General features: G+C 46.1%; 2 protein-coding genes across 8 annotated transcripts; one reads left to right on the forward strand and one right to left on the reverse strand.

Moving 5' to 3' along the window:
* Positions 1-7186: 7186 nt before the first annotated feature.
* On the reverse strand, positions 7187-11241 carry MBLAC1 (metallo-beta-lactamase domain containing 1). Of its 3 annotated transcripts, none has more exons than XM_030187476.1 (2): positions 11150-11241; positions 7187-8186 (listed from the first exon to the last, which is right to left on the reverse strand). In XM_030187476.1, the coding sequence occupies exon 2, from the start codon at positions 8103-8105 to the stop codon at positions 7473-7475; it is 633 nt and encodes a 210-aa protein (XP_030043336.1). In that variant the 5' UTR covers positions 8106-8186; positions 11150-11241; the 3' UTR covers positions 7187-7472. The 3 variants fall into 3 exon arrangements, with proteins under 3 accessions (XP_030043336.1, XP_030043338.1, XP_030043337.1); XM_030187478.1 differs by lacking the exon at positions 11150-11241 and adding an exon at positions 8273-8462; XM_030187477.1 differs by lacking the exon at positions 11150-11241 and adding an exon at positions 8266-8462.
* TAF6 (TATA-box binding protein associated factor 6) lies at positions 11242-25974 on the forward strand. 5 transcript variants are annotated; one of them, XM_030187471.1, is made up of 16 exons: positions 11242-11327; positions 11413-11539; positions 14900-15066; positions 15332-15418; positions 15592-15745; positions 16392-16448; positions 16638-16727; positions 17721-17863; positions 18109-18186; positions 18444-18545; positions 18719-18901; positions 19055-19129; positions 19287-19412; positions 20667-20840; positions 22141-22344; positions 25229-25974. In XM_030187471.1, exons 3-16 carry the CDS (start codon positions 14911-14913, stop codon positions 25604-25606), a joined length of 2007 nt encoding a protein of 668 aa, XP_030043331.1. In that variant the 5' UTR covers positions 11242-11327; positions 11413-11539; positions 14900-14910; the 3' UTR covers positions 25607-25974. The 5 variants fall into 5 exon arrangements, with proteins under 5 accessions (XP_030043331.1, XP_030043334.1, XP_030043333.1 ...); XM_030187474.1 differs by having other exon boundaries at positions 14960-15066; XM_030187473.1 differs by lacking the exons at positions 11242-11327; positions 11413-11539 and adding an exon at positions 12303-12315.
* Positions 25975-27266: the final 1292 nt, after the last annotated feature.

Below are 27266 nucleotides of genomic sequence, written 5' to 3' on the forward strand. Positions count from 1 at the left end.
AGTGTGGGTGACCCCAAAGGAAAAGCATGCAGCTGAACTGTTAGCAGAGATGCCAAGGGTGAACCATCCCAAAGGGTGAGATTTACCACGCCAAGGAGACTGAAGGCCACATAGATTTTTCAGAGCGAACATCGAGGGTATAAATCCAGAATGATTTAAGTGTAGTATTGCTTTGCCAATGAATCAAGGCAGAATTAAATGATATTGGCGTTTCTTTGGAGCCTCTGAAAGAACACACACAAAGTGGGAAGTAATTTGACTGAATTTTTTTGTTGAGCTGAAAATTGTCTTCCACCCAGCACCCAGTAGTTAAAAGTATGTACATCAATTTCAGAGCACGTGTACTTGCAGTAAAGGGGAAAAGGACTGGGCAACGGGAAGCAGAAGGAAGGAAGGTATGTTCAAATTTCTGGACCACATGGTTTACGTCTCTACAGCTTCCCTTTCATGAAAGCAATTGATGATCATCACTGCACTGGTACTGAAGCTTTGATGAGTGAGAAATAGGGCTCTGAAGACTGTGAGAGTGAGAAAGCTTTCAAATGAGTACCACAGGCTCCTAATGAGCGAGACTTTGGCATCTTGCATTAGGAAAGGGCAGGGGTGGATTTCTACATTCCTGCATTTTCTATGGTCCATGTCTATAATAACCTGATACACCAACAAGGGGCTTCCAATGGAGGGCAAGGAACGGAGACAAGTGATTCCCAGGAGAGCTGAAGCCCCAGACCTGAGTAACATGTATAGAATGTTTGTACGTTTGGGAAGCTTGCCAACGCATAATTAAACTCTGGAATTCGTTGCCGGAGAACGTGGTGAAGGCGGTTAGCTTGGCAGAGTTTAAAAAGGAGTTAGACGGTTTCCTAAAGGACAAGTCCATAAACCGCTACTAAATGGACTTGGGAAAAATGCACAATTCCAGGAATAACATGTATAGAATGTTTGTACGTTTGGGAAGCTTGCCAGATGCCCTTGGCCTGGATTGGCCGCTGTCGTGGACAGGATGCTGGGCTCGATGGACCCTTGCTCTTTTCCCAGTATGGCATTACTTATGTACTGTTGGTCCCCACGGTCAAAAGGGTGGACTTTGTGCAGCTCACAAGGAGCAGGACAAATCCTCACCCTGAACCCTGCTCACCCCCAGGTCTAGTACTTAAAAAGGCAGAAGAGACAAGGAAAAGAAAAATCTAAGGCCTGGAGCACTGACCTAAGAAGTCCCTTGCCTGTGCTCCCTCTTATCTTTCCCTTTATGGCTGCTGTATATTATTATTACTATTGTTTTAACACCAGCCACCTTGACAGTTAGAAGGGACTGCCCTATGCCCTGGACCCTGATAATACAGAAGTGCTGACTTGAAACCTTAATGTTTTCACCAGAGACAAGACAGAAGGCTCACCCAGACTGGAGGGCGACAGAATCCATTTTAAAACCAGTAAATACTCCGACAAAGTGTTACCATCATCAGGGCTGGTGTTAGCAGGGTGCAAACAAGACACTTGCACTAAGCCTCCATGTCACAAGAGGCTCCAGCCTTGCCCACAACTGAAGTTAGCACCGGCTGCTGGTTTTGAGGCCCCATTACAAATTTCTACCCTGGGCCCCAGCCCAACGCTGGCCTTGACCATCAGACTGGCACGTACTGAAATACCACTAGACGACGCATACTGGGGGGTAACTTCACCGACATACCAGAATGAATACCACTTTACCTATTCTGTAATGAAAATTGTGTTCCTTTCTCTGAGTTTTAACCATTTTGCTGTTTGTCAGGAAAGGTGGCATATCAAATAACCATACGAGGACCCTTACCAATATAGAACAGAGAGTGGGAGGTGCATTTCTCTCACTCTGTCAAAGAGTTGGAGTTAAAGGAAGTCATTATATGCTTTAATTTCATAACCTCCCCCTAGCTGTAATCTTCACCTTTACTCCTCAGTGCCAGGCTGTGCCTGTCATTGCTGAGTTCCCCACTTCCTCCTTAGAACCAGTGGTTAATAAACATTGTAATACTCAGCTGCCAAGTTACCCAGTTCCTGAAGGAAGGCTTTTCGCCTAGTCCTGGTTTTGAATTTACACCCCCCAAAAGCAGTGTGGGAGTTGTAATCCCTGATTCTACCCATTGAATCAGACCCCATATAATGCCTCAAGATGGGGTTGTCAGAAATCCAGGGCTGACCTAAAATCTCTCCTGGAACTGGGCAGCTCCACAATCCTGCACCTTCCCCTTGTCCATAAATGCACTCTGATGGTGGCCCTTTAATGCAGTACTGTGGGGATTCAGAGGGTTAACACTGTCAGTGCCAGTCTCCCCCCCCCCCCTCAAACCTCCCTGCACCTCACAGCACAGGACCCCCCTGCATGATACCATGACACTCAGTGGTGGCAGAAGATATCTGCTGCAGGGCCCTTTGTTAGTTATAAACAGGGTCTGAGTTTCCAAATCCCACCCACTCCAGATAAGGTTGCTGTTTATTTCCAGAGCTGGAGAAAGTGCAAAACCCAGCCAAGAAGATAACAGCTATTGATCTGTCACATGAGAGATAAGATGTATCCAGTGGTCTCTCTTCTCCCTGAGCATTTCAGGTCTATATGCTCCTTCTCTATTTCTGTGGTGGGGGGGAAGGGGAGGGGGGAGTTTCAGGGATCACACCTCTGTTCTTTGATTGCTTTTGTTTGCGTCTGTTCTTGCGGCCATAATAAATTCCAAATTTGTCAAAGAAGCAGCTGGTCCTATGTCTTCTGTTGGTGGTAAAAGGAGGGTGGACGAATGAGCAGTGCCGAATGCCCCAGTTGAGGAGGAGGCCAAACCAATTAGGGAGGCCGGACACAACTGGGCTGTAGGCCAGCAGGAAGGAAAGGGTTAAGGAAAATAGGGAAAGGGGGGGGGGGGGCGGGACGGAGAAGGAACACATAAAAAGGGGTCAGCAGGTAAGGAAAGGTCCTTTCGAGCAGGAATCAGCAACCCAGAGTCCAATCAGGCCAGCAAAACTGCTTGGTTCAGGCCTTCATAAGTACAAAGTACACCTCCACCAACATCAACACTCTGTTGGAGAGAGTAGGATGCAGAGCTCACAGCACCCTCTCTCTCACCAAATTCTTTTATCTCTCTTGTTGGATTTGCTCTCATGGATTACTCGGAAGCATGCAGTTCCTCCCCATCCCCTCCTAGGCTCTCTGAGGGGATGCAGGGCTTATTGGAGAAAACTTGTTCAATAAACAAAAAAACAAACAAACACCCTACAACACCGATTGTGCAAAAATAATATAAGCAGCACAAGTTACATACCATTTGTTAAACTAATTGATTTTTGACAGGTGCCGTGTCCACCTCCAGGCTGTCAACCAATAAGAATTGAGGATCTGTCCAAGCCCTGCCCACTGCCTGTCCCTTTGGATGACATCGTCAGATGTGACACCATAGCCCTGTTCAAGCCCTGCCTCTTTTGCATAGCCCCACCCCCCTTTGGTGACATCATGGGATATAACATCATAACCCCGCCCAGGCCACACCCCTCTTTCATGATGGCAGCAAGTAGTGGGCGCCCCCATGGCACTTCTCATCTCATAGTACTCACAGCCACCTTGGATGGGTCACGAGATGGAAAGTGACGTTGATCATTACATCACTCGTCAGACAGCGCCGCTGTTGCCTGGGAGGAGCGTGGGCAGTTTATTTTTTCTCAACCCTTAAACAGCTTTTTAAATGTATTTTTTTCAAACAAAGGGCACTGACTTATTTTATTTTTTGTGTGTGCGATTGGGCTGTCTGCTTTTCTCTCAGGAACAAAAGGGATGTTCTCTCCTTGCAAGAGAAAGCAGAAGAGTCGTGAGAGCAAAAAGGTTTATGAGAGTGCTTTAAAAGGCTTTTTAAAGCAACGCTTTGAGAACTTCACGTTATGTTATCGATCAAGGGAAGACTAATCTTCAAAGCTAGCACCATCATTTACAAAATACTATTTGGTATGGCTCCAGAACACATGTTAAATATGGTCAAACTATCCCTAAGAAACGCAAGCCCAAAACCAGAGGCTACCTACTTCTCCACCTACCCAACTGCAGAAACGTAACTTACAAAGTCTTATCTACATGGCTGGATTTAGCTACCTGGGTTCCAAATGGTGGAACTCATAGTAACATAGTAAATGACGGCAGATAAAGACCTGTACGGCCCATCCAGTCTGCCCAACAAGATAAACATTTTACAAGACCACAACAAGAATCGCCAGTTAAATGTAGAATTATTTTAGAGACAGAAGTTTTCACTTCTTTTCTGAACTGGAGATTCTTCTTGTGGTCTTTGGTATTGAGTTCCTTTCCGCTTCCTAACTTGTAAACCATTGGTGTCATTTTCAACCAGAATATAAATTGTAAGCCACTTTGAACCAAAACCTGTTTTTGGATAACAGTGGGATAAATAAATAATATTTTGGAAGGCTTTTTTTAAGCCGTTGAGGTAAACATCCCACTCATTTGGGTAGTTACAAGTTACTCCCAATTTGGGTTTTGAAGCTTTTTTCCTTCCAAGAAATAATCCATTTGTTATCATAATATAAAGTGGTTATTTCACGTGTATATTGTCTGTGCACAATCAGTGTTGTGGGGTTTTACTGAGAAATAATCTGCTCCCACCTCTTAACAACCTATAAATCTCTTTGGGACATGTCTGGATCTGCTGCTGATTTTGTCCTGAAGCCAGGTGTGCTATTATCGGATAGGAGTTTTCATATTCTTTCCATAAACGATGCCATAAACCTTAAACTGTTATTTTAAGCCTGTCGATAAGGAAACCCAAGGTCCAATATGAAAAAACACGATGGGAAATAAAGAGAGCCCCGCCCATTTGCAGTTTCTTGATATACCGCCTCTTGCACAAGGCGCTGTATGGTTTTAATATGCAGCTCACAAGGACAGACGTAGCTGGGGGGCAACAGTGTGAGGGAAATAACGAAAATGTTATCCCCTGGATTCTCTATAGGTCGCACAAAGTTGGGAGTGGATCGGAGATCTGCGCCCAAATTTAGATAACGAGTTGTTAATTATTGATGTTAATTTGGACTATGTATCTGCCTAAGGACTGTTCTATATGCTGTGCACCCAAATTGTCTCGCGTGCCATCCAAAAGGAGGTGTGGCCACGGGAAGGGCATGGGTGGGTCAGGGGCGTTCCAAAAATTTGGGTGCAGTGTTATAGAATACTGGAGTATCATGCCCAATTTGCGTGCCAGGATTTACACCAGGTTTCAACTTTGTGCGAGGGAATCCACTGTAAGCACAATTCTAAAGGACAATAAGTGCAGAGTGACCGTCATAGAATATGAGTTTCCCATGGATCTTTCCGGCATCTAACTTTGCATCAAACGTACAGTGGGGGAAATAAGTATTTGATCCCTTGCTGATTTTGTAAGTTTGCCCACTGACAAAGACATGAGCAGCCCATAATTGAAGGGTAGGTTATTGGTAACAGTGAGAGATAGCACATCACAAATTAAATCCGGAAAATCACATTGTGGAAAGTATATGAATTTATTTGCATTCTGCAGAGGGAAATAAGTATTTGATCCCTCTGGCAAACAAGACCTAATACTTGGTGGCAAAACCCTTGTTGGCAAGCACAGCGGTCAGACGTCTTCTGTAGTTGATGATGAGGTTTGCACACATGTCAGGAGGAATTTTGGTCCACTCCTCTTTGCAGATCATCTCTAAATCATTAAGAGTTCTGGGCTGTCGCTTGGCAACTCGCAGCTTCAGCTCCCTCCATAAGTTTTCAATGGGATTAAGGTCTGGTGACTGGCTAGGCCACTCCATGACCCTAATGTGCTTCTTCCTGAGCCACTCCTTTGTTGCCTTGGCTGTATGTTTTGGGTCATTGTCGTGCTGGAAGACCCAGCCACGACCCATTTTTAAGGCCCTGGCGGGGGGAAGGAGGTTGTCACTCAGAATTGTACGGTACATGGCCCCATCCATTCTCCCATTGATGCGGTGAAGTAGTCCTGTGCCCTTAGCAGAGAAACACCCCCAAAACATAACATTTCCACCTCCATGCTTGACAGTGGGGACGGTGTTCTTTGGGTCATAGGCAGCATTTCTCTTCCTCCAAACACGGCGAGTTGAGTTCATGCCAAAGAGCTCAATTTTTGTCTCATCTGACCACAGCACCTTCTCCCAATCACTCTCGGCATCATCCAGGTGTTCACTGGCAAACTTCAGACGGGCCGTCACATGTGCCTTCCGGAGCAGGGGGACCTTGCGGGCACTGCAGGATTGCAATCCGTTATGTCGTAATGTGTTACCAATGGTTTTCGTGGTGACAGTGGTCCCAGCTGCCTTGAGATCATTGACAAGTTCCCCCCTTGTAGTTGTAGGCTGATTTCTAAGGATACCCCACGAGGTGAGATTTTGCGTGGAGCCCCAGATCTTTGTCGATTGACAGTCATTTTGTACTTCTTCCATTTTCTTACTATGGCACCAACAGTTGTCTCCTTCTCGCCCAGCGTCTTACTGATGGTTTTGTAGCCCATTCCAGCCTTGTGCAGGTGTATGATCTTGTCCCTGACATCCTTAGACAGCTCCTTGCTCTTGGCCATTTTGTAGAGGTTAGAGTCTGACTGATTCACTGAGTCTGTGGACAGGTGTCTTTCATACAGGTGACCATTGCCGACAGCTGTCTGTCATGCAGGTAACGAGTTGATTTGGAGCATCTACCTGGTCTGTAGGGGCCAGATCTCTTACTGGTTAGTGGGGGATCAAATACTTATTTCCCTCTGCAGAATGCAAATAAATTCATATACTTTCCACAATGTGATTTTCCGGATTTAATTTGTGATGTGCTATCTCTCACTGTTACCAATAACCTACCCTTCAATTATGGGCTGCTCATGTCTTTGTCAGTGGGCAAACTTACAAAATCAGCAAGGGATCAAATACTTATTTCCCCCACTGTATATTAAATACCTGCCTTATAATACAGGCTGCTGCTTTACTCTGGTAAAAAGAGCAGGGCAGAAGATCCCAATTCTAATCCCGCTCCTGCCACCCAAGACAGTGTGTGACTAAGTATAGAGCAGACAAAGACACTGATCCCACTGCTGCCACCAGTCTTTTCTGACCTGGAACTGAAAGCACAGATTTATGACACCAGCATATCCTATTGCTCCTGCCATGTACCGTTAAGTGTGCAAAAGCTAGAATACTCCCGGTGTGGATTTGTCCTGCTCAGAGCTATGTCAATATCCTGTACAAACAAACCTGAGGAACAAACATTTTACTAGACACACTCGCTGATTTAATGACTAATTCCAGGCATCACAGTTCTGATCAATAACTTCATATCAGAGTGACAGGCACTGTTCTCACCAGGATCTTTCCTGATGTGTGGTCACATAGCTTAAGCACTTGGTCCTGGCAGGTAATGCCACAGGCCTCTCTCCCCAATCAAACCTATAGGAAAAGGGAATCAGTGCAGCGTTAGCCTGCTACTGGCCCCGGATGACACGGAAAGGCGGGCCATGGCCAGGAATCACCACGTCTGCCATCGTCAGCACCTTCTGCCGATTTTCTTCCTGGAGATCTGGGTTCGAACTGAGCTCCCTCCATGCCTCTTCATCCCTCTCACGTTCGAAGAGATCACCTGCTACTGCCACAGTGCCCTGGGTTGTACCTCGGACAAGCACACTGACATCGGAGCATGTGTGCCCTGGGGTGGGAATCACCTCCGCCCAACCGTCGATGACATAGGGAACCCCTGCATTAAAGTCATGGGCCAGGTAAAGGTCCCTTCTACAGATATTATAGGACACCACGAAGGTAGCGTTAGAGAAGAGGTTCAGGTTGCCCACGTGATCTGAGTGCCCATGAGTACAAACCACATGTGTAACATCGACAGGCTGGAATCCGTGGCTTCTTAACTGCTGCAGGATGAGCTCCTGGTCCCAGGGGCTCCCCGTGTCCACCATGATGACATGTGGTCCTTTAATAAGGGTAATACTTCCATCTGCCCTCATATTGCCCTCCTGGTCTGTTTCTGAGTAACCCTCCTTGATGACAAATACAGAGTACGGATCCCCCTGGATCTCGAAGCTACCCAAAGGCTGTGTGCTGATGGACATCCTCACTTCAGGAGACTCCCTTGGACAGACTCCCGCAAATTCAGTCAGGCTGCTTCAGGCTTCACCAGGCTTCCAGATATTCTGTCAAAAGATAAGAACAGCATGATAAGTTATTCCTAGGCTGGGTGGTGGTGGGGTTGATTAAATTACTGGGATTTACCTCACACCTTTTCAGTAGTAGCTCAAAGTGAGTTGCCTTATTACCCTGTTCCTGAGGCAACAGAGAGTTAAGAGGCCAACATTCAGAAGTAAATGCGTTAGCGCCGAACTAGAACCCGCATTTACCAGCGCAGTATTCTCAGAGGGAAACATCGTGGGGAAAAATAGCGCAAATTACATGGTAATACAGGCAGAAGAATGCAAATGAGCTCATCTCCCTATTCTGTCCGATGCTCAGCAAACAGTGCAGCAAGCAGGGGCGCCCTTAATGCTGGAAACCCTACGCCAGCTCCGAAGGTGAGTTTTGAGGCCCTTTTCCACCTCCGGCAGGCTCCGATCGGGAGGGAAACCCTGCACAGCACAGCACAGCCCTCCCCTCTGCCAATCACCCACTGATTGTCAGCAGTCTGTGCTTATCAATAATAGCAGCAGAACCAAGGAAATGCGACACCAAAAAGGCAGAAACTCTCAAGCTCCCTTTTCTGGGGCTAAAATGCCAACAAAAAACATGTTCTTGTAACTTAATCTCATTGCAAAGCGCAGGTTTAACCCAGCTGTGGATGAAAAGTTTCATACTGAAGAGATCGTGCATGCAGGTTTTGTTACCCTGAAAGAGGATCAGTGACCGCTGGAGCCCAGACTCCCCTCACTACCGCAATTATCTTGTGCACATGTGCAGGGGCACATCCCCCTCCCCTTACTTCTCAATGCTCAGCGCTAACAGCGCATATAAAAATTTGCATGGCATTAGCGATGAGCATTGGGAAGTTCTTTTTCGGCGGTGGAAAGGCGGCATTTTCCGGTGCTGTTCATTTTGAGCATTTTGCCCACGATCACAAGAAGCAGCAGCACGATTTGAACCAGGCTTCCCGGGTTGTCAGCCTGGTGCTTTAACCACTAGCCCACCCCTCCACTCTTCCAGTGTGGCTATTCTTATGTGCTTATGTTCTTAATAGGATTGATGGCGAAGGAGTAGACGCTGTGAAGGGTTGTTGAAAATCCTTTATTGTAGAATAACCAAATAAAAAGGTGCCTGACACAGCCGTGTTTCGTCCAGCAGGGCTGCTTCAGGGGGGATATTTATACTAATAGAACATGTAAAAACATAAGTTAGCAAACAAAATATAAGCAAAACAAAACAAAAAAAAGAAATAAATCATAAATAAAAAAACTAACAGAACAACTTAAAACTAACAAAAAGGAATAAAATAATTGCAGAAGTAGTATCAAAAATAATGATAAGAAGATAAATACATATACTGTGAACAAAACCAAGTATATACATTTAAAAAAAATTGTCTTGGAAACAGTCAAGGTGTTTTAAACACCCTTATGATTTAACATTGTCACTTCACCAAAGGTGAAACTGGAACAATTAAAAAGGAACTCATCAGTAAATTTCACAATGAAATCAAAAACTATATAACTGTGCAAGTCCAAAAAAAATACAAAAAAAAGTGAAAGAGAAACTGACCAGAGCATCCAGACACAGGGAGCATCTCTGTTCATACATAATGCCTGTGCATTGCTAGAGAGCTGCCTTTTAAACTGAGGCTGGGTCACATGATTTACTAGCTGCTAAAATAAACTTTATTTACAAATAAGAAAATCATAATAAAGGAAATAAACCAAAACAAACTAGTTTAAACTTAAAAGAAAAAAAAGGAGTGGGGCAGTACTAAAAACAACATTGTGTGTGTGTGTATATATATATATATATATTTATTTATTTATTTTATTGCATTTGTATCCCACATTTTCCCACCTATTTGTGAGCTCATATATACAATACATTGTATTGATGGAAGTACAATTTGTTACAGCTCGATTATGGTTACATTGTGAGGCATTGAATTTAAAACAGAGTCTACGTATCGTTAAGGGGAATAGTACAATGGAACAGAACAATGGAAGAAAGGAAGAACAACGGATACTGATAGGACTATAGAACAATAGCGCAAAAACATTCGGGTATAGCATTTTTACCTGTAGATTAAGGTTTAAGTGTGTTAAAATTACGGGGGATGAGAGTACGGATGAGAATGTATTGATGTATTACTAACAGTGTGCGTGGACTTCATGTGTTTTGATATATATATTTGTTACATTTGTATCCCCGTTTCCCACCTCTTTGCAGGCTCAATGTGGCTTACACTATATCATGAATAGTGGAAATAGGTTAGAAAATAGACATTTAGTGTCACAGAAGGATCTCGGTAGCATTATAGTGATAAAACATGCTAGTTATATAACAAACAGACATTATAAGACAGTTCCGAATACATGTGGAGGAGTTGTGTATATTCACGTTTGTTGATCTTTGTGGGTTATGCCTTATTAAAGAGATGGGTCTTCAGTAATTTACGGAAGTTGGTAAGTTGGTAGTTCGTTTTTAGGTTGCGCGTTTTACCATATGGCTCCAGAAAAAGGAGGACGGATTGAGCCAGCCGGGTTTTACTTCCATTGCTTTTCCATTGAAAGCAATGGAAGTAAAACCCGGCTGGCTCAATAACTTCCATTGAAAGCCATGGAAGTAAAACCCGGCTGCCTCAATCCGTCCTCCTTTTTCTGGAGCCATATGGTACTCCACAGCTGTGTCCTCAAGTAGGAAAAGTTAGACGCATGCATTAGTTTGTATTTGAGACCTTTACAGTTAGGGAAGTGAACATTAGTCCCTATGCTTCCCCCTCCCCCCAGTTCTACCCTTAACTGGGCCTCTAAGTCCATTAATACGTTTTATGCAGCAAAAGAAATTGAGTCAGGGGCGGCTGTGCTGAAACCCCGACAGGAGGAGGAGGAAAAGACCCCCCTATTACGCCCCCCCGAGAGTCCTTTTCCAATCCCGCCGTTCTGGACCTTTTTTCACTCTTTCCCCCACCACTTACCCTGGGACTAAAGCGGAATCCTCCACGCGCTTACGCCGCGACGTCACGTCACTTGCTCCGGCGCCCTCCTCTGACGCGACTTCCGGTTTCCGGCCAGACGAGAGAGGGAAAGAGCCGAGAGAGAGAAGTTATGCCTTAGGGGACGGGGCAGCGGAGAAGGAGAGCCGGGAGGCCCCGGGTAGGACGGGGTGGAAGAGGGGGGGGGGATGGGAGGCCGCTCCCCTGAAACGATGTGACTTGGTATCTTTGTCCTTTATCCACAGAAGCGTCTTAGAGCGAAAGAAATGGCCAGGAGAGATTAGAACGGAGGGGGCCAGAGAGGAAGAGGCTGGAGGATGGCAGGGAGACCCAGAGCCTGACCTTCCCCATGCAGACAAGAGCCAGCACGGGGTGAGTGACCCTGCTACTACTGTTTAGCATAGAAGAAAGACAGTCCCTGCTCAAAGAGCTTACAATCTAATAGACAAAAAAGAAATAAAGCAAGCAAATCAATTAATGTGCACAGGAAGGAGGAGAGGAGGGTTGGTGGTTGGGAGGCGAGGATAGGGGAGGGCAGACTTATACGGGGTCTGTGCCAGAGCCGGTGATGGGAGGCGGGAAATACTGCTGGACAGACTTATACGGTCTGTGACCTGGAAAAGACAGGTACAAATCAAGGTAAGGTATACACATATGAGTTTGTCTTGGGCAGACTAGATGGACCGTGCAGGTCTTTTTCTGCCGTCATCCGTTACTATGTTAGGTGGAGGCAAGTGGTTACCAGTTAAAAGTAATGTTAAAGCTCGGCTTCAGGTGCATTGACTAAGCTATGGCAGGGAGACCCAGAGCCTGACCTTCCCCATGCACAGCACAGGGTGAGTGACCCTGCTGCAGCCTCTAGAGCTGGGCTGCAAGTGCATTGACTAAGCTATGGCAGGGAGACCCACAGCCTGACCTTCCCCAAGCACAGCACAGGGTGAGTGACCCTGCTGCAGCCTCTAGAGCTGGGCTGCAAGTGCATTGACTAAGCTATGGCAGGGAGACCCACAGCCTGACCTTCCCCATGCACAGCACAGGGTGAGTGACCCTGCTGCAGCCTCTAGAGCTGGGCTGCAAGTGCATTGACTAAGCTATGGCAGGGAGACCCACAGCCTGACCTTCCCCATGCACAGAAGAAACAGCACGGGGTGAGTGACCCTGCTGCAGCCTCTAGAGCTGGGCTGCAAGTGCATTGACTAAGCTATGGCAGGGAGACCCACAGCCTGACCTTCCCCAAGCACAGCACAGGGTGAGTGACCCTGCTGCAGCCTCTAGAGCTGGGCTGCAAGTGCATTGACTAAGCTATGGCAGGGAGACCCACAGCCTGACCTTCCCCATGCACAGCACAGGGTGAGTGACCCTGCTGCAGCCTCTAGAGCTGGGCTGCAAGTGCATTGACTAAGCTATGGCAGGGAGACCCACAGCCTGACCTTCCCCATGCACAGCACAGGGTGAGTGACCCTGCTGCAGCCTCTAGAGCTGGGCTGCAAGTGCATTGACTAAGCTATGGCAGGGAGACCCACAGCCTGACCTTCCCCATGCACAGAAGAAACAGCACGGGGTGAGTGACCCTGCTGCAGCCTCTAGAGCTGGGCTGCAAGTGCATTGACTAAGCTATGGCAGGGAGACCCACAGCCTGACCTTCCCCAAGCACAGCACAGGGTGAGTGACCCTGCTGCAGCCTCTAGAGCTGGGCTGCAAGTGCATTGACTAAGCTATGGCAGGGAGACCCACAGCCTGACCTTCCCCATGCACAGCACAGGGTGAGTGACCCTGCTGCAGCCTCTAGAGCTTAGCTGCAAGTGCATTGACTAAGCTATGGCAGGGAGACCCACAGCCTGACCTTCCCCATGCACAGCACAGGGTGAGTGACCCTGCTGCAGCCTCTAGAGCTGGGCTGCAAGTGCATTGACTAAGCTATGGCAGGGAGACCCAGAGCCTGACCTTCCCCATGCACAGCACAGGGTGAGTGACCCTGCTGCAGCCTCTAGAGCTGGGCTGCAAGTGCATTGACTAAGCTATGGCAGGGAGACCCACAGCCTGACCTTCCCCAAGCACAGCACAGGGTGAGTGACCCTGCTGCAGCCTCTAGAGCTGGGCTGCAAGTGCATTGACTAAGCTATGGCAGGGAGACCCAGAGCCTGACCTTCCCCATGCACAGCACAGGGTGAGTGACCCTGCTGCAGCCTCTAGAGCTGGGCTGCAAGTGCATTGACTAAGCTATGGCAGGGAGACCCACAGCCTGACCTTCCCCATGCACAGCACAGGGTGAGTGACCCTGCTGCAGCCTCTAGAGCTGGGCTGCAAGTGCATTGACTAAGCTATGGCAGGGAGACCCACAGCCTGACCTTCCCCATGCACAGAAGAAACAGCACGGGGTGAGTGACCCTGCTGCAGCCTCTAGAGCTGGGCTGCAAGTGCATTGACTAAGCTATGGCAGGGAGACCCACAGCCTGACCTTCCCCAAGCACAGCACAGGGTGAGTGACCCTGCTGCAGCCTCTAGAGCTGGGCTGCAAGTGCATTGACTAAGCTATGGCAGGGAGACCCACAGCCTGACCTTCCCCATGCACAGCACAGGGTGAGTGACCCTGCTGCAGCCTCTAGAGCTGGGCTGCAAGTGCATTGACTAAGCTATGGCAGGGAGACCCACAGCCTGACCTTCCCCATGCACAGCACAGGGTGAGTGACCCTGCTGCAGCCTCTAGAGCTGGGCTGCAAGTGCATTGACTAAGCTATGGCAGGGAGACCCACAGCCTGACCTTCCCCATGCACAGAAGAAACAGCACGGGGTGAGTGACCCTGCTGCAGTCTCTAGAGCTGGGCTGCAGGTGCATTGACTAAGCTATGGCAGGGAGACCCACAGCCTGACCTTCCCCATGCACAGAAGAAACAGCACGGGGTGAGTGACCCTGCAGCAGCCTCTAGAGCTAGGCTGCAGGTGCATTGACTAAGTTGTGCCAGGCTGCTTGTCCAGCCAAGTGGTTTACTCAAGGCTAAGGAGTCCTTTTTCTGCCTTTGGCGGGGCAATCTTCATTTACGAACTTTTGAAGACATGCGACCCCTGAGGCAGGCGCTCGGTGCCGAAACACAGCCTGTGTCTGGTCATTGCATGAGTGCGAATAAAGTTCCACGGCCCTTTTATTGGATTGTGTTTTGTGCTTTGCACCATCTCTGTGTTGTTTTCGCCAAATGCTTAGTGACACATGAAGGAGGGCGACTGCTGCATGTCCCCCCTACCTTTCATTCCCTGCTGATCTACTCTGTGCAGATAAAGATCCTTGTCCCATTTATTGGAGGCTCTTGGTGCTTTTTTTTGTGCTTTTGTACAGTGTTCTGTGCTTTGGACCCTCTCTGGGTTGTTTTCTGAAATTGCCTAGTGACACATAAAGGAGGGCTACTGCTGCATGTCTCTCCCTACCTTTCTTCCCCTGCTGCTCCTTCCTTAATGATGTCCTGCTGAAAGCTGTAGTCAGCAGTGTAACTATAGTGTAGTCAGGTCTTGTGTGGTTGAAGGGCCCATTCAAAGTTTTATAAAAAAAAAAAATCCAGGCCCAGAAAAGAGTCTGCACTTTCAGGGCATCTAATGTGTTGTTGTCAGGCCAACTGTATACAGGCTTTGAGTGGTGATGGTGAGGAGCTGAGACAGAGGACTGGAGCTGCCTTTCTCAGGCTGCCTCTCACAGCATTGGTGGGGGGGATTGACGATCCTATTTTTCTTCTCTGGCACTAGGGTCATCGGCAATGGCAGAGGAGAAGAAACTTAAATTGACTAACACGCTCCTCCCCACAGAGTCCATGAAGGTCATTGCTGAGTCTATGGGTATTTCCCAGATGCCCGAGGAAACCTGCCAATTGTTGACAGAAGAAGTCAGCTACAGGATCAAGGAAATTGCACAGGTGAGGGTATTGATGGGATTCACTTTCTTTATCATGTTGGTATCATAAATCGGTATCAGGTATACAGGAAACTTCACAAATCCATAGAAACCTGACAAGAGCCATGCTATGAATGTTTTCTGCTATGGCCGTGACGCATTTTGGGATAGATTTGCACACAAACTATGTAAGGAAATCTTGGACGAGTGTGGTACAGATTTCTCCTGTTACTTTTGATGTCATTTGTTCTACTCATTCATAAAGCCATCTGACTTGTCGCTCACAGGAGGCTTTGAAGTTTATGCATGTGGGAAAGCGACAGAAGTTGGCTGTGAATGATATCGATTCCTCCTTGAAACTGAAAAATGTGGAGGTAAGAAACTTTTCCCGCGCTTTCTCTCCAGATGCCTCATTCTTAAATTTTACCTTCAGTGTCGGTCTCTTTATGGGTTCTTTCCTCTGGAGTTCAATTGATGTGTGCTTCCTCTCTCTTTCCCTGGGTTCCAAGCCCTGGAGTTAATGCCCTGTGCCTCTCTCTACCTGTAGCCTCTCTATGGGTTCCATGCTCAAGAGTTCATCCCCTTTCGCTATGCTAGCGGTGGAGGGCGAGAGCTGTACTTCTATGAAGAGAAGGAAGTGGATCTCAGTGATATCATTAACACCCCTCTGCCACGCGTACCTCTGGATGTGTGCCTGAAAGGTAAAAAGACCGGAGAAGAGCAGAGCCAGGTTGTGAGCTCTGATGCATTAGGAAGCTTGTATTTTTGTAGGAGTGTACTAATGTTGGGTATAACAGAGAGAGGTGTGGAGGTCACAGGAATCTGCTTTACTTGTACTCTTCTCTATGGGCCTGGCTTTAACAGCGTTTTTATCTCATTCAAAATCTTCTGAAAGCATTTCAAGGCGCTTTTTTTTTTTAATGGATTTGTGAATGTTCTTTAAAATGATCTAGAGAGATTGCTTCCTGGATTAACTTCCACTTCTAAGATGTTTGACTTTTTAGTGTTTATTTTAGTTTGAAGTTATTTATAATAATTGAATGTGGTTGGTATTTTGTTAGTACTTTTTCCTGTATTTGTATTTTACATTTTATGATCGCATTATTGTTTACTTGTCTTGGGCACAGTTGTGATAGGACGTAAAAAATGTTAAATGAAGGGGTGTTATTGGAAGGGGTATACTCCTGCAGTTGGTTATGTAGTGTTGGAAATTGCTGAGATGTGTTGAAGTATTAATTAGATTGAAAGGGGTATTAACCCAAAGTTTACAGCGCTGGTTGCTGATGTGAGTAGTGAAGGAGGTAGTACACGCTACAGTCTGACTCACTGTGTCCAATTTTCTTGCAGCTCATTGGCTGAGCATTGAAGGAGTCCAACCTTCAATTCCCGAGAACCCACCTCCTGGTATTGTATTTCCTCTCTCTCTCTTCTCATCCTATTTTTGTGTTTTATGAAATATCATGAGACTTCTTCGTTTTGTGTGTCTCCTGCATTTGTGTCTGCTGTGCGTGAGCTTCTTTTGCATTTTGTGACTCTCATACGCTGTCTCAGGGCTTACAGGCCGATGACTTTCTTTCTATCTGTGATTGTCAGCATCCAAAGAGCAGCAGAAGATGGAAGCCACGGAACCACTCAAGGCTGTGAAACCAGGACAGGAGGACAACGGACCGCTGAAGGGCAAAGGTCAGGGTTCATCTGCCTTAGATGGGAAAGGTCAGCTTGTTGGGAACTCTCTGCATCAGCCAATATGAAAAGTAGAAGCCACACTTTTCTCTGAGTAAGGTTTACAAGATGGGCTATAATTTAATTTACTATACCATCTATATATATAAAACTCACCCTCAACGTTCTGAAGACAGTGACGTCAGTGAAGCCAAGCCCTGACTTCCCTCAAAAAGGTTCGAAGGTTCGTGGTGGTGAAGCCACCAGAATCGCTCCGGGCCCCGCCCTCGAGGGCGGAGCAATGGCAGAACAACGAAGGGGTTGGCAGGGAGGGAGGCGGGGGTGGGTGGGAAATCGCTACGGGCCCCGCCCTCGAGGGCGGAGCAAGGGCAGAACAACGAAGGGGTTGGCAGGGAGGGAGGCAGGGAGGCGGGGGTGGGTGGGAAATCGCTATGGGCCCCGCCCTCGCGTCAAACGTCATGACGTTGAGGGCGGAGCAATGCCACAACAACGAAGGGGTTGGCGGGGGGTGGGGGGTGTTGCCGACGAAAACCTTGCTAGCGCCCGTTTCATTTGCTCAGAAATGGGCCTCTTTTACTAGTTTATAATAATTTACCATTTATGAACTTAATGCAATACCACTGTGTATTTCTCATTCCGGAAATGGCGATCGCCACTACGGCATACTGTAAGCCACATTGAACCTGCAAAAAGGTGGGAAAATGTGGGATAAAAATGCTCTGCTGGGGCACTAGATCAGAGGAAAGAGCGCCCTCCTAACATCGCGCTGGGAAATTCGAGTCGCTACTAACGCTGGGTTCCAACTGAAGAGTTTTTTTTTTTTACGGCCCAAAGGCCAGTTCTGTTCCATGCCAGTGTCGGCCAGGTCTGATGCTGCTAAGAGATTTTTTCCATAGATTTAGAATAGGGAAGCTGTCTCTTTTATGCGGCCCTAGGTATCGGGGCTGCTGTTGGCCTGGATCTTTGCTCACAACCCCCATACTCACTTTTCAGGGAAGGAGAAGAAAGTGCCCGTGCTGGAGGCAGGGCCTCTGCGACTGAAGCCACGTAGTATCCATGAGCTGTCAGTGGAGCAGCAGCTATACTACAAGGAGATAACGGAGGCCTGTGTGGGATCCTGTGAAGCAAAGCGGGCGGTGAGTTTGACCCCCACCCCAGCTTGTGTAATGTATTTCTTTGCTGTACCGCCTGCTCGGTATATTAAAGTGGTGTGTACAAATCAAATAATTCAACACTCAAAAACTGAAAACTAAAATCATACATAATCGATAAGCACTTTCCTGCTTTTGTCTTTGTTGAGAAGGCTTTTTATGTATTTTGGGATTTTACTTTTTCCTTTAAGGAAGAAATTAATTGAAAGTGTCTCCGCTCTCGTTTTCAGGAGGCTCTCCAGAGCATTGCTACTGATCCTGGGCTGTACCAGATGCTGCCCAGATTCAGCACATTCATATCCGAGGGGGTAAGTGCTTGTTTCGCTGTAAGATGTTTTGTTGTAACAGAGCGGGGGATCAGGTGACTCATGTATTTTGCTGCTGTGTTTCTGTACTGGTTTGCCTTTACTGTAACTGGCATCTGAAAAATGTCTAAATGGTATTACTGGGAGGTGTATCTCCTGCAGTTGGATGTATTCATTCTTGGTGGGTTATTAACACTCCAGTAATATGTTTATATACCACCTTTCTTAAAGCAAAGTTTGATCTGTGCTTCCTTCGACAGGTGCGCGTGAACGTCGTGCAGAATAACTTGGCACTGTTAATTTATCTGATGCGGATGGTGAAAGCTCTGATGGATAATCCCACCCTTTATCTGGAGAAATACGTACGTTTTCTGGTCTCTTTTTGGGGGGTTTCAGGTGTGTGTTAGACTGTGAGAAAGGGTCTCGGTCTGTCTTGGGGTTGGAGGAGGAGGGTCTCGACCAGATGTGGAACATGAGGATAGCTCTCCACTGGATGAAGACCCTTGTCCATCCCTTGTTCCCTCATTTCTCATAGTTGCACGAGCTGATTCCTGCAGTGATGACCTGCATTGTTAGCAGGCAGCTGTGTCTGCGTCCGGATGTGGATAATCACTGGGCCCTGAGAGACTTTGCAGCTCGGCTCATCGCGCAAATCTGCAAAAACTTCAGCACCACTACAAATAATATCCAGTCCCGCATCACCAAGACCTTCTCCAAGGTAAGAACCGACACTCGTAACTTACTGACGCTCACGTTAGTATCAGCAACTGGTCTCGCAATGTATTGTCTCCTCTGTCCCGTGTAACGACCCATTGGTGAGTGTCTCGTCCTAAGCCCGATTAAAACATATCTTCCGTTTCTTGTCTTACAGTGCTGGATGGATGATAAAACTCCGTGGACGACCCGCTACGGATCCATCGCAGGACTTGCTGAGCTCGGACACGATGTGCGTTCTGGTGACTGCCGTTGTTCAGGGCATCGTATCTCCATTTCCATAGCAAAGGGGGTGTGGAGGTGTTTTTCCCACCCTCTGGTTAGGGATGGTTAAAAACGGGAGCTCACTCTTTCCTTTGATTGCCCTCCTGCTGTTTCTTTCTCTCCAGGTGATCAAGACTCTAATTGTGCCGCGGCTGCAGGGGGAGGGAGAGCGGATTCGCAGCGTTCTTGACGGTCCCATTGTCAGTAACATTGATAAAATAGGAGCGGACCACGTCCAGAGCTTGCTGCTTGTAAGTGAGAGGTTTCATCACAGTTCTTCCTATTTTAAACTTGTCTCTGTGTGTGCACTTGAATGTGTTTCTGTGCACACCTTCGTGTCTGTGACACTTGAACTTTGTAAGGGACTCATCTTGCCCCCTTGTGCCATTTTTGTATGAGTGTTCAGCGTTTGTCCTCTGTTCTGTTCGTTCCTTTGGATTTACACTCTAAAGGGTCTTCCTAAGGGTTTGGGTTGTTTTATAGAGTTTTCAAAGAATATGTTTGTCATTGTTATTGTGTGATATTGCTGGTTGGTTTGTTTTGTTGTAACCCGCTCAGATGGTTGGATGAGCAGGCTATAAATGTTTATTTAATTTAATTTATTTATTTGTATTATTATTATTACATTTGTATCCCACATTATCCCACCTTTTTGCAGGCTCAATGTGGCTAACAATTCATCGTGGATACTGGAAATAGAAAAGAAAGTACATTTGGATTTACAGCGAGTTTTGGGTACATGATGGTGAAATACATAATATTAGAAATAGAATAGAGTATACATTTGTTTTAGCAGAAGTTTTGGTTACATGATGGTAAAATACATGATAGTGTTAAAGCCATGATAGTGTAGCATTTGTATCCCACATTTTCCCACCGATTTGCAGGCTGAATGTGGCTTACATTTGCCGTAATGGCGGCTGCCATTTCCTGGTAACAGAATTACAAAAGGCATTGCATTAGGTGCATGCGTACATGGTAATACGTTATGGTATTGCATATTATTTCATGAGTGAAAGATTGGATTGTAGTATACATTAGTTCATCGACTATAGAGAGACCATAATCGACATAAGACATGAAGTGGTAGTGCTTGATCGTTATTAACAAAGAGGTTGTTCATTCAAGTGAAAAAGAGTTCGGTTTTCTAGTTCATGTGCAATCTTATTATTTAGTGTTGAGGATGGATGTTATTGGTATGCCTCTTTGAACAGTTCAGTTTTCAGTAGCCTTCGGAAGATAGTTAGGTCTTGCGTTGTTTTTATGGCCTTCGGTAGTGCAGATGTAGGAGAAACTGGTTGCGTACGTGGATTTATATTTTAGCCCTTTACAGTTGGGGTAATGGAGAGATTGAGGAATGAGCGTGCTGATCTTTTTGCGTTCCTAATAGGCAAGTGTTAAATGTTGTTAACTAAATAAATAAACCTCCCTGTAACCCCTCCTGTTCTGATTAGCAATTTTGCTCTGGGCATTCATATAATCTCTTCCCTTTCTTTCCACCCCAGAAGCACTGTGCTCCAGTTTTGGCAAAAGTCAGGACTCCTCCAGATAACCAAGATGCTTTCAGAGCGGACTATGGTTACCTGGGGCCATTGCTCTGCACCAATGCGGTGAAAGCGCGGGCGCAGGCGGCGCTGCAGGCTCAACAGGTGAACCGCACCACACTCACTATCACTCAGGTACATAGAGTTTCTACGCTGTTTAATGCGATACTTTTTGTCCTAAGCCTTAATACTGTTCTGAATGCCTGAATGTATTTCTGCTGAGGTGCGGGTAGGAAGTGAGAAAAGAAAGGAATTTGGTTTGAGGGAGAGAGGTGATTGTAATTTCGTGTTAATGGAGTTGATTTTGAGAGTTGCTGAGATTGTATTTTTCTACGCAGAGCTTTACTCTGAAAGGTTGCTATGTACTAATCGGTGACTGAAAAAGGCAGCCTAAAAATGTTGTTATAAAGTTTAAAATTATGATATAAAAAAGGAATTGGAGAAGGGCGACGAAAATGATAAAGGGAATGGAACGACTTCCCTATGAGGAAAGGCTGAGAAGGTTAGGGCTCTTCAGCTTGGAGAAAAGGCGGCTGAGGGGGTGATATGATAGAAGTCTACAAGACAATGAGCGGAGTAGAGCGGACAGAAGTGAAGCGTTTGTTTACACTTTCAAACAATAATAGAACCAGGGGACACATGATGAAGCTAGAATATGGTAGATTTAAAACAAATAGGAGAAAGGTTTTCTTTACTCAGCATGTAGTTGGACTCTGGAACTCATTGCCGGAGAATGTAGTGTCAGCAGCTGGACTTAAATTTAAAGGGGGTTTGGACAGATTCCTGAGGGAAAAGTCCATTGAACATTATTACATTTTTAGTGTGTGTGTGTGTGGGGGGGGGGGGGGGGGTTGCCGGGTTCTTGAAGCCCGGATTGGCCGCTGTCGGGCTTGATGGACCCTTGGTCTTTTCCCAGTATGGCAGTGCTTATGTACTTATGTGTTATTTTGACATAAAAATTAGGATTCTACAATAGGTTTCTTAAAAATTTGAAATACCAAAATCATAACTTCTGTTCGAAATTTGCTTCCTACGACAGAGCCATCACCAGCACACACTTAAAATCCCACGTACATGACGTCTTGTACGCCAAGTCTGAAGAGTAATTCATCCTCTTAACAGCACTCATCGGACTTTTTATGCACGTGGAATTCTAGTGTGTGCTGGTGATGGCTGTGTCGGGGGAAATTGAATGATATAATATTTGTTTAATTACTTCTTTAGTGTGGATGCTTTTGTTTGTGCTGTTCTATCGATGTTGGATTTCCTAGTTTGTACTAAAACGTATTTTAATGTATATTTTTCTTACGTAAACTGTTCTGATTTGCTATTGCAATAAGTGACGGTATAGTAAATGAATAAACGATCTGTAGTTCTGTATTACAGTGAGAGTATTTTATAAATCTGTAACTGACTTTTTTTTTTTCTTTTGCAGCCACGCCCCACCCTGACATTGTCTCAGCCTTCCCCGTCACAAAACATCTCCCGCCCCCCAAGTATAATCAAGGTCCCGAGCACCCTCACACTGCCTGTTCAGACGCTGGTATCAGCGCGTCCCTCCACACCGACCCAGCCATCCCCACCACCTACCAAGTTCATTGTCATGTCTTCTACTTCTGCCGGTAATAGTTCTCAGCAGGTATGGTTGGATAAACTGTGCAATGTATGAGGGTATTTTAATTTATTGCATTTGTATCCCACATTCCCCCACCTATTTGCAGGCTCAATGTGGCTTACATAGATTAATCTATTCAAAATATGCTCTACTTCAATCTACAATTCCATCAATATTTCTTTCAAACACAGTCCGCTGTATTCAGGAAACCTAGCGTTCTTAAAAGGATCAGTCAGATCAGCGCACCTTCCCCTAATAAGGCTAAATGAGCCTAGCATATGTCAAAAGGGGTGTAACGCAATCCTCATCAATCCTTAATGATATATTTTCAACTTTTTTTCTTTTTTTCTTTTCTTATTTATCTCTTATTTCCTTTAATCGGTTATAGATAATATTAAATTTCTTCAACTTATTGCACATAGCATTTCATAATTTCATAGTATACTAGATTACTTAGCTTTCAATTTCATAATCATATTTCTGGAGACCAGATGTCAACCGACACAGATCGCGTACAAAACGCTGTTTCAAGGTAGTCTCCGTACATATATCAAACAGTCTCCATCTAAGATAGAATTAAGGATTGATGAGGATTGCGTTAACACCCCCTTTTGACATATGCTAGGCTCATTTAGCCTTATTAGGGGAAGGTGCGCTGATCTGACTGATCCTTTTAAGAACGCTAGGTTTCCTGAATACAGCGGACTGTGTTTGAAAGAAATATTGATGGAATTGTAGATTGAAGTAGAGCATATTTTGAATAGATTGATTGTGAGCTCCCTTCTGTATAAATCAATTGGTGCTTATTAAGTATTTACATAGATTAATAACATTGTCAATTCGGATCACAAATCAGGTTCAGTTAGTAATGTGTAATGGTTAGGAGGGGAGAAGAAGATGAAGGAGGAGAGTGAATAGGGAAGTTAGAGAAGGTCAGTGTTCATAATTGAGTGGGTTGGTGAGGTGACTTAGAGGCATATTTTCAAAGCACTTAGCCTTCCAAAGTTCCATAGAAGCCTATGGAACTTTGGAAGGCTAAGTGCTTTGAAAATGAGCCCCTTAGTGGGGTTGTCGGTTCTCATTGTAGGCCTTGTTGAAGAAGAATGTCTTCAGAGATTTCCGAAAGACGGTTGTTTCGTTGATTGCTTTCAGGTCCGTTGGCGATGCATTCCATAACTGCGTGCTCATGTAAGAGAAGGTAGTGGCATGCATCAGCTTGTATTTAAGACCTTTGCAGCTGGGGGAATGCAGGTTGAGAAATTTGCGAGATGATCTTGTGGCGTTTCTGGGAGGTAGGTCTACGAGGTTTAAGCATGTAGATTGGGGCGTCTGCATGGATGATTTTGTGTACGATCATGCAGATCTTGAACGCAATGCGTTCCTTAAGTGGAAGCCAGTGAAGTTTCTCTCTCAGAGGTTTTGCTCTTTCATATTTGGTTTTCCCAAATATGAGTCTGGCGGCCGTATTCTGGGCAGTTTGGAGTAGGGTCGGTGGAGTTTGTATAGGGGGTAAGTAGCACAGTGTAGTGTGCATGGAAGGGGGAAGGTGTTTGTTGTTTGCATTGCTATATATATTCACCTCCTGTTAACTGTTGTTTAATCACTGACCTCAGCGGTGCCAGTCACTGAATCAGGCTTCAAATCAGTAAGCTTTACGCAGCCACCTCCTCATTGGTCTGCAGTATATTTTCTGATTTTAAATAATTTTTACATTTTCTGTTCCACTAGGCCACTCCTCCACTTGTACCACAGTTTAGTAAATCTTAGTGCAGTTAGTCCCTTTAGGTTTGAAGACATGTTTGTTTCCTGAGATTTAATTTTTATTTATGAGCTTAAAGTTTTTTGGACGAGATTATTTTTTTAAATTCTATTTTTTAATGGATTTTTCAATTGTATAATTGATTTTTATAATTTTTTTTTATTTCTTATTTATATGTTTTCTGATTTGTCTTTTTTTAATTGGTTATGAAAACCATCTCAAATTAACTTTGTTCATGGAATTGGTATATAAATATTTATGAATACATTTTACAATTAAATAAGCATTCTATGTGAATTAAAAACATATAAAATGTAAAAATACAGTTACTCTGTCAATTACAATATAATTTAAAAAAAAATTGCAGGGATTAAAAATACAATGAATACTAAACCCCCTGTTTACTGTGCTGTGTGGTAATGCTGACACAGCCCGTTCACTTTGAATGGGCTGTGTCGGCATTGCCGGGCGGTTTAGTAAACAAGGGGGTAAGCGTCGTGTAGGTAAAAAAATACTTCTGGAAGCCCTAACTCAGCCCTGCCCTGCTTTTCTATCAGGGGGTGAGCTAAGCCACAATTACAAACAATTTAATACAAAGGTAAATCAACCTACCTGGAAGCCCATCCACAACTATTAACATCCTCAAAAGTCCCAGGTTCACTTGATGACAGCAGGGGGCAGAGCCACATGAGCAGATGAGGGACAGGCACAGCGCCCACAACTCCTCCTTACTTCTGGTTTCTGGTGTATCAGGGTGGGTGTGCGGGACTGTGGATGGTGTATCAGGGAAGATCACAGTGTGATGTGTATTGAGTATGTAGCCATCTTGAAAGACTGGGGGAAAGGGTAAGGGTTAGGAGTAAGCTGAACGATGATGTTTCTTTGATTCTTAGGAAAACAATGTACTGAAGAGTCATAGTACAGCTTGAGCACGTTTTTCTCTTTGTAATAAAATGAATATTAAAAAAAAAAAGGATATGCAGATGTCATTCTGCACTTGTGACGCAGACCATGCATTTGGTCTGCTTGTCAGTGGTGAGGTGAGAATTATCGTGCTGGGACCTAGGTATGAATTAACCACGTCATTGTGTGTGTGCAAGCGATGGGAAAGTTCGTGCTCTTCACCTCTACTTGCTTGTCCTTCTGCAGGTGATTACCCTGAGTACGACCCCTGCAGCCACTACCTCTACGTCTCCTGTCACCACCACCGTTCCCAGCATCCAACCCATCGTCAAGCTGGTCTCCACGGCTCAGACCGTTACGAGCAGCACGGCAACGGGCAGCGTGCAGAAGTATATCGTCGTATCGCTGCCATCTGCAGGCGAGGGCAAGACGCAGTCGAGCCAGGGAACTCTGCAGCAGCTTTCACCCTCGGCCAGCGCTGGCCTGACTCTCTCAGGGTTGCCTGCGGTAAAGCAGGAACGCCCGGACAGTCCCCAGCCCTCCTTCTTGCCTGGTGCTGGCGGGATGTTCCTGAAAACCAACGGGTCTCAAGGGGTGCCGGAGTCTCCGCAGCCTTCACAGTGACTGCAGGGTATGGGGTGTGACCCAGTGGCACTGAACTAGTTAATTGTAAGGGAAAATGGAGCCTTTGCAGAGACTGCAGGATGTGCGCATTCAATGGCAATAAAACCAGTGGACCTCAGAGTGTGTCTCAGACGATACTGGAGTCTCTCTAGCCTCAGCAGGGACCACAGGATGTGCTACAGAATTGTTTCACCAGGGCACAAGCTTGGGCTCAGCCTCCCTGCATTCTTTATAACCTGCCTGTGTGAGTTGGGAGAGTGGAAAGAGGAGTTTCTCCCCTGAGCCTTGTAATGCTGGAATTTCATTCCTTGAACTTTTTTTTTTTTTTTAATAAAAGCCTTGTGCAGTGTAAGCTGCTGCGGTCTGACCTTTTGTTCGCTGGGAGGCACCGTGAATAAGGGTTCACGGTCCTATGAGAGGCTGTCAGCCCAGTGTGTGGTATTGATCAATCAAGCACACACCTCTGAGAAATACGACATTTAAAGTTAAGATTGTGCGATTGACAGGCTTTCATGGGGTAGGTCTCCCTTTGTCTTTCCTGCATTTTTCTTTTACAGTGGTCGCATCACTTCCTCTGCTCTCCTGTGCTGCCTGTATACTCTTAAACATTTGCCTGCTTTGTGGTCTCCTTTGCTTTCTATTTAGCGGCTGTGCCATGCTCTCCTCTTAGAGCTGTGAAGTGGGAGCAGTGATCGCTTTCCAGCTTATTTTCGAAGGAGATCGCCGGCCATCTCCTGAAGCCGGCTAAATCGGTATAATCGAAAGCTGATTTTGGCCGGCTTCAACTGCGTTCCGTCGCGTGGCCGGCGAAAGTTCAAGGGGCGTTTCGGTAGGGTAGCGAAGGCGGGATGGGGGCGTGCGTTGAGATGGCCGACTTCGCCTGATAATGGAAAAAAAGAAGGGTGTCCCTGGTGAGAATTTGGTCCACTTTATTTGGTCCTTTTTTTTCAGGTCCAAGTCCCAAAAAAGTGCCCGTATTGACCAGATGACCACCGGAGGGAATTGGGGATGACCTCCCCTGACTCCCCCAGTGGTCACTAACCCCCTCCCACCCTAAAAAAACCCCACAACTTTAAAAACTTTTTGCCAGCCTCAAATGTCATACTCAGGTCCATCGCAGCAGTATACAGGTCCCTGGAGCAGTTTTAGTGGGTGCAGTGGACTTCAGGCAGGTGGACCCAGGCCCCCCCCCCCCCCCACCTGTTACATTTGTGGTGGTAAATGTGAGCCCTTCAAAACCCACCAGAAACCCACTGTACCCACATGTAGGTGCCCTCCTTCACCCTTTAGGGCTATGGTAGTGGTGTATAGTTGTGGGGAGTGGGTTTTGGGAGGCTCAGCACCCAAGGTAAGGGAGCTGTGCACCTGGGAGCTATTTTAAATATATTTTTTTTACTTTTTAGAAGTGCCCCCTAGGGTGCCCGGTTGGTGTCCTGGCATGTGAGGGGGACCAGTGCACTATGAATCCTGGCCCCTCCCATGACCAAATGCCTTGGATCTGGCTGGGTTTGAGATGGCCGGCTTCGGTTTCCATTATGGGCAAAAACCGAGGCCGTCCATCTCTGACATTTGGGCAGCCCCAACCGTATCATCGAAAAAAAAAGATGGCTGGCTCCACCCACTTGCGGAGCCAGCCCCGGAGATGGCCAACCCCGTTCGA

The sequence above is a fragment of the Microcaecilia unicolor genome, chromosome 14, assembly GCF_901765095.1.
Source record: "Microcaecilia unicolor chromosome 14, aMicUni1.1, whole genome shotgun sequence".
Classification (NCBI taxonomy): domain Eukaryota; kingdom Metazoa; phylum Chordata; class Amphibia; order Gymnophiona; family Siphonopidae; genus Microcaecilia; species Microcaecilia unicolor.